Source organism: Lemur catta, chromosome 5, assembly GCF_020740605.2.
Source record: "Lemur catta isolate mLemCat1 chromosome 5, mLemCat1.pri, whole genome shotgun sequence".
Classification (NCBI taxonomy): Eukaryota; Metazoa; Chordata; class Mammalia; order Primates; family Lemuridae; genus Lemur; species Lemur catta.
Window position 1 is genome coordinate 62,920,636 of NC_059132.1, and position 6,465 is coordinate 62,927,100.

General features: G+C 40.9%; 1 protein-coding gene across 1 annotated transcript; it reads right to left on the reverse strand.

The window, feature by feature from the left end:
- Positions 1-407: 407 nt before the first annotated feature.
- On the reverse strand, positions 408-791 carry LOC123638926 (histone H2B type 1-A-like). The gene has a single exon (XM_045552731.1). The coding sequence runs from the start codon at positions 789-791 to the stop codon at positions 408-410; it is 384 nt and encodes a 127-aa protein (XP_045408687.1).
- Positions 792-6,465: the final 5,674 nt, after the last annotated feature.

The following is a 6,465-nucleotide window of genomic DNA, read 5'->3' on the forward strand; positions in this document are numbered from 1 at the left end:
CATGATAAAGTTTGAAGCAGTAAGAGATGTCCTAGAAAAAGGCAAGTCTTGTTTCCCACAGCACTTGTTCACAGAAAAGACATCCATATGGCCCCAGAGTTGGTTATTCGTGCTTTTTTCAGAGAACTCCCTTTTCTGCCATGCATCAATTATTTGAAAGTTCGGTTAGTATGAAGTTTAGAACTGAAGAGTCAAGTTACCTGTTCCGCTTATTTTCGTATCACAGTGTGTAAGAAGTGAACTTGTCAAATACAGCAAACATACTTGGTAGCTCAATCAGTGACTTCGGCAGTGAGGCCCACTCACGTAAAAGAAAACACGCACACAAGGCAGCTTACAGCTCTGCAAAGTGGCTCTTAAAAGAGCCTTTGTTTCAGGAAGGTCATCTAGTTAGTGGCTGGATCATTTCACTTGGAGCTAGCATACTTGGTGACAGCCTTGGTGCCCTCGGACACGGCGTGCTTGGCCAGCTCTCCCGGCAGCAGCAGGCGCACGGCCGTCTGGATCTCCCTGGAGGTGATGGTCGAGTGCTTGTTGTAATGTGCCAGGCGAGAGGCCTCGCCCGCGATGCGCTCGAAGATGTCGCTGACAAAACAATTCATGATACTCATGGCCTTGGAAGAGATACCGGTGTCCGGATGGACCCGCTTCAGCCCCTTATAGATGTAAATGGAATAGCTCTCTTTGCGGCATCTCTTGCGCTTCTTCCCCTCCTTCTTCTCAGTTTTAGTAGCAGCTTTCTTGAAGCCCTTTTTAGAAATAGTAGCGCCTTTGGAAGCAACCTCTGGCATACTTAATGTACAGCTCAATGTGAAGGCACCAAGGACATAGCGTGTAATGGAGAGGAAGTGTGGTATTTATAGGCACGACCCTCAAATGACGTCATTGGCATCCAACATCTGATTGGATAGTGGGCGGGGAGTGTATGCAAATGAGGTGAAAACGGTAAGGTTCTCTGATTGGACAGACAGCTATCAGCCAATCAGATAACAAAGGACCGTCTGCCGTCAGACTATGAACCCTCCACGTGCCTTAACTGTTTCTTTTTCCGTTATAACGGCTTTTTTGGGGTTAAGTGTGGGCGCTGGAAACATCAGGGAAAGGCAGGAGCTACGCCTAAGTCCGGTTCATCCGGAGCTGGCCTGCAGTTTCCCGTAGGCTGTGCACCGCCTGCTCTGCAAGGGCAGCTATGTCTAGGGCATTGGTGCTGGCAGGCCAGGGTACTTGGCAGCAGTACTGGAGTACCTGATCGCTCAGATCCTGGAGCTAGTGGGCAACGCAGCCCGCGACAAGAAGATGGCCATCAACTCGCATCACTAGTAGCTGTCCGCATCAATTAAGAGCTCAACAAGCGGTTGGGTGGCGTCACTATCTCTTAGCGTGGTGTCATGCCCAGCATGTATCCAAGCCATGCTGCTGCCCGAAAGATTTAGAGTCACTATCACAAAGTCCAGTACAAACAACCTCACAGATTATAAAACTCCAAGAGTGACTTGAACGTCTGGAAGAAAAATCATAAAAACCCAAAGTTGAAACCACAGGCTCTTCATAGCCACTCAAAATTTCTGAGCAAGAGCTAAGGTTTACCAAGAACAATAACTAATGATTCAGCAACAACAAATTTAATTAACCACAACGTGAACGATCAGCACTCTTCAAAAGTATCTACTTCTTGGTAGGTAGGGCAACCACCAGAGCAAGTTCCTGATAGGGGAAATGCCATCCCTGGGAAAAGGAACAAATTTAGACTGGGACATTGTGACAACCTACATAATTCCTGAGAAAGAGAATATGAAAATGTAGAATCCCACTTTGGGGCATGTATTTTACTCAGAGTAGAGTTAGACTAAATAATGACTGGATTAGAAGCAAAGGAAGATTTGTAAACTTGTAGCTTTCAGCACAATTTAGGAGAGGGATGCCTACAGAACATCAGTCAAGGAGGAGCAAGCATATCTAAACATACATCTAGGCCAGCGGTCCCCAACCTTTTTGGCACCAGGGACCAGTTTCATGGAAGACAATTTTTCCACTGTCGGAGGTGGGGTTAGGGGAGGTGGAGCTCAGATGGTGACACCAGTGATGGGGAGCAGCTGCAAATGTAGAGGAAGCTTAGCTCACTCGCCCAGGGCTCACCTTCTGCTGTGCGGCCGGGTTCCTAAGGTTCCTGGAAGACAATTTTTCCATGAACAGGGAGTGAGGGGGTGGGAGAGGTGGGAGTGGAGGTGGGGGTGCCAGTGGAGCTTTGTGGCCCAGTCCCTAAGAGGACGCAAAGCCATACCCATCTGCCGACGGTGGGTTGGGGACACCAGATCTAAGCTGCACGTTTTCTCAAGTACCTTCTAGCAAAGAATTTTCTTCCAAGAGTTCTACGATGGTTACCTGTACTGAAATCTGTAACCCAGCCATGTTAATAAACCAAAAGATAAAAGGCATGAACAAATATTTGTTACCTTATGTGAAAGCCCTTAGTACAAATGAATAATAGGTTTATATTTTAGCGTGTAGGTTATATCTCAAACCAAAGTGTAATGCCTTTTCCATAGTGAAATACAGTCATGTGACAAGGCTGCTTTTTTATCATCAATTATTTAGGGATATTAGGCACTGAATTCTAACCACTGAAAATGAGGCAAAATATTTTGTTGAGCCTTTAGCACTGTATATTAGTAAACACCATGGAAACAACTGAAAAACAGTGAAGCAGCCAAATTACCAAAATTATAGCATAAAAATGAAACTGCCAAAATTCTCTAAACACAATGCAAAACAAAAATCTGCACAGTTACAACAAACTACAAAACTTCCTTTAAAATTCATGTTAAAAATTATTTTCTTAACAATGATTGTGTCTGTAAAATTATGCTCAAACCTAGAGAACTTAATAAATATGAGAGCTATTTCTTGAAAACAATTATTAAACCCTCTGGGAACTTCACTTAGAAAAAAGAAAAAAAAAATACGATTGTTTTGTTTTAAAGTTACAAGGACACAGTTTTTGAAAACCTATGTTAACATATTTGAGAATACTGATGAAATGTAAGAGTTCCTGAAAAAATATAAATTGCTGAAATTGAACATAGAAAGCAGGACTAAGAAGAATGAAAAAAAATTGAGGTTCTCAATGAGCTAACATCCTGATATATCAGGCTTCCTCTTAGACTTTTAAGGAAAACGTAAATCTACAGCCAATAAAATGATTCCAGATTATGAAAAAATTCTGTTTGTATTTTTTAAGAAATATGACAAACTCTAATGAGGAAAGGATGCTACTAAACACAGCATATGCTCAGTTATAAATGAGTATCTATAAATCTGCCATTAAATATGAACAACCAACTCTGGAAGCCCATTAAAAAATTAACAATGACAAGGATGCATCTAAGAATGTAAGGATGTTTGAATTTTTAGTAAAATGCAAACTTAATTCACTATATAAAGTTAAAGAAAGAATAAATCTTATGTTAAACTCAGTAGATGCTTAAAAGGCCTTTCCTTATATGATTAGTTGGATAATTTTTTGTTTCTTAGTGGAATATTAATCTTGTTAGACAACTTTTCATTACTATTATTTAATATTATTCTAGAACATTAGACAAATATCTAAAAATGATACTAAAAAATTTCTGCTGCGCTAGTAGAAGGAAAATAAAATCAGGTGTAAGTAACATCTGTAGGGTAATGCCCCAGAATTAACTGGCAAATAATTGCATTGGAAATCAACGGTTTTCCTCAGAGCCATCCACACTTTCAGAGAGCTGTGGTCAAGTTTCAACAAATACCATTTTAGTAACTCACTTATATTCACTGTAATAATTGCAGCTGCTTCAAAATGCTGTTGTTAATTTATCATCCTCAGTTCATGCAATTTATATTACATGGGAAGGCATTTTAATATGTAAAATAAAATAGGACTTTTTTGGTGAGCATTGGCTGTTTTTTATTTATGAATTCAGGAAGTCAAAGTAAACACTTATTAAAAGAAATGGCAATATTCCACTGTAATTAGACTGTGGAAAAGGGGAGCATGTAAAGGGATTAAAGACAGATGAAACTGGGAATAAGCAAAGACACATAGGCTTGATCTTAAAGCCCAGAACGGAAATAAGTACAGGTGATTACTCTCTAAAGTGGTTGAATGAAGAGCAGAGAGATTAAGTGAGCAATCATGCTCTAACGTGGTCTGTTATGCAAAAGATCAAACATCTAAGCTGGGAACATCAGCACTGATAGAATTCAAATACACAAACTCTGTGCAGCACAGCTCAAAGATTTTCAAATATTTTTAATTGCAACAAACATTTTGCCAGGAGCGATGGCTCACACCTGTAATCCTAGCACTCTGGGAAGTTGAGGTGGGAGGATAGCTTGAGGTCAGGAGTTCGAGACCAGCAGGAGCCAGAGAGAGATCCCCCCCATTACTAAAAATAGAAAGAAATTAGCTGGACAACTAAAAAGATGTAGGAAAAAAAAAATTAGCTGGGCATGATGGCGCATGCCTGTAGTCCCAGATATTCGGGAGGCTGAGGCAGGGGGATTGGTTGAGCCCAGGAGTTTGAGGTTGTTGTGAGATAGGCTGATGCCATGGCACTCTAGCCCAGGCAACAGAGCAAGACTCTGTCTCAAAAAAAATAAATACATAAAAAAATACCTTTTATTGCATGACCAACATCATACCCAGAAATATATGCACATAACAACAGCTAAAACAAAAGTTTTTGAAAACAATATACTATTGTGGAAAGATTCTGAGATTATTATTCTAAATTATTCCTTTTTTTGGTTTGTTTTTTTGAGACAGTGTTGCCTGGGCTAGAGTGCCAGGTCGTCAGCCTAGCTCACAGCAACCTCTAACTCTTGGGTTCAAGGATCCTTTTGCCTCAGCCTCCTGAGTAGCTATAACTACAGGCTGGTACCACCACATGTGGCTAATTTTTTCTATTTTTCATAGAGACGGGGCCTCACTCTTGCTCAGGGCTTAGACTGGTTTGGAACTCCTGAGCTCAAGCGATCCACTGGCCTCTCCTGCCTCGGCCTCCCAGAGTGCTAGGATTACAGGCGTGAGCCACTGAGCCTGGCCTGGTCTATTGTTTTCTTGTGTATCCTATTTCACAAATGGTTCATGGCTTGGTGTTTGCAACAAGATTGGGATGATGGGAGCAGTCAATCATGGCAGTCCACTCTGCCCATAGGTTTAGTCAATAAAGGAACTGTACTCGCTGGGCCAAATGATTGGTTGAAAGACTGGGAGTGCTGCCCAAGCTTAGCTAGGAAGAATCTTTCCAGAGATTTTAAGACCTGAGGAATGAAGGGACACAACGGATCAGAGATTTAAATGTAAAATGTAAAACTATAAACATTTTAGAAGAAAAGTATAAAAGAAAAATCTTTTGGATCCAGATGGAGGCAAAAAGTTCTTAGACATGAAACCAAAAGAATCCAGAAAAAAAGGTAAGCCTCATCAAAATAAAAATTGTTGTTCTGTGAAAATCCCTATGAAGAAGATAAAAAGTACATGATACAGACTTTAAAATATATGTTTGCAGACCACATATGACAAAAGACTTGATCTGTAATATATAAAGAATTCTCAGTGTTCAGCTGTAAAAAACCAAACTATCTGATTAAAAAATGAACAAAATTCATGAAAAGACATTTTAGCACCACCAAGAACATATGAATGGCAAATAAGCTTCTTGGAGAAGGCAGAACTGGCTGGAATTTAGTGAGTGAGAGAGAGTAGTGGGGCAGAGGTCAGAGAGGCTGGTGTGGTCCAGGTGATATTAGGTCTTGAAACACCTTATACAAAAAGAATTCACTCCATTTTGTCGTAAATTCACTGGGAAGGCTTTGGAAGACTTTTAAAGCAGCAAGTAACATGATCATATTTACATTTCAAACATTCTGCCTGCTATGTGGAGATGGACTGAAAGAGAAAAAACGGTGGGGCCAGGTGAATATCATTGTACCTACTCTGGTGACAGATGATTGTGATGGGACCAGAGGAAACGAAAAATAATTGTGGGAAAAGTCTGAAGGTAGAACTGACAGAACATGCTAGGGGAATGAATTTTGAGGGAAAGTATGGAATCCAGACTGAATGCTTTTAGAAAACAACTGGGAAAATGGTGATGCCATCAACCAAGATGAGGGAGCCTGGGGCAGGGGTAGGATGAAGGGGGATTCAGGAGTTCTGCCTGTGGCCATGTAAAGACTCAGATGGCTAATGGGTACTCAAGGAGAGATGAAGGCAGCTGAAGTCTAAAGCTCAGAGAAAAGGTCAGATGGAGGAGAGACTGGCTGGGATGTACTTGAGAGTGAGTTTAGTTAGGTAAGAAGTTCAAGGACAGAGTCCTATGTACGCCAACATTAGAAATCGGAGAAAAGATGAGTATTCGGCAAAAAGCATTGAGCAGGAGCATTCAATAAGCATAAGAAAAATCAGGCCTGAATAAACCAAATGAA

Bases quoted from the DNA above. Each gene is read 5' to 3' on its own strand.
- LOC123638926 (XM_045552731.1), bottom strand. From the start codon at position 791: ATGCCAGAGGTTGCTTCCAAAGGCGCTACTATTTCTAAAAAGGGCTTC.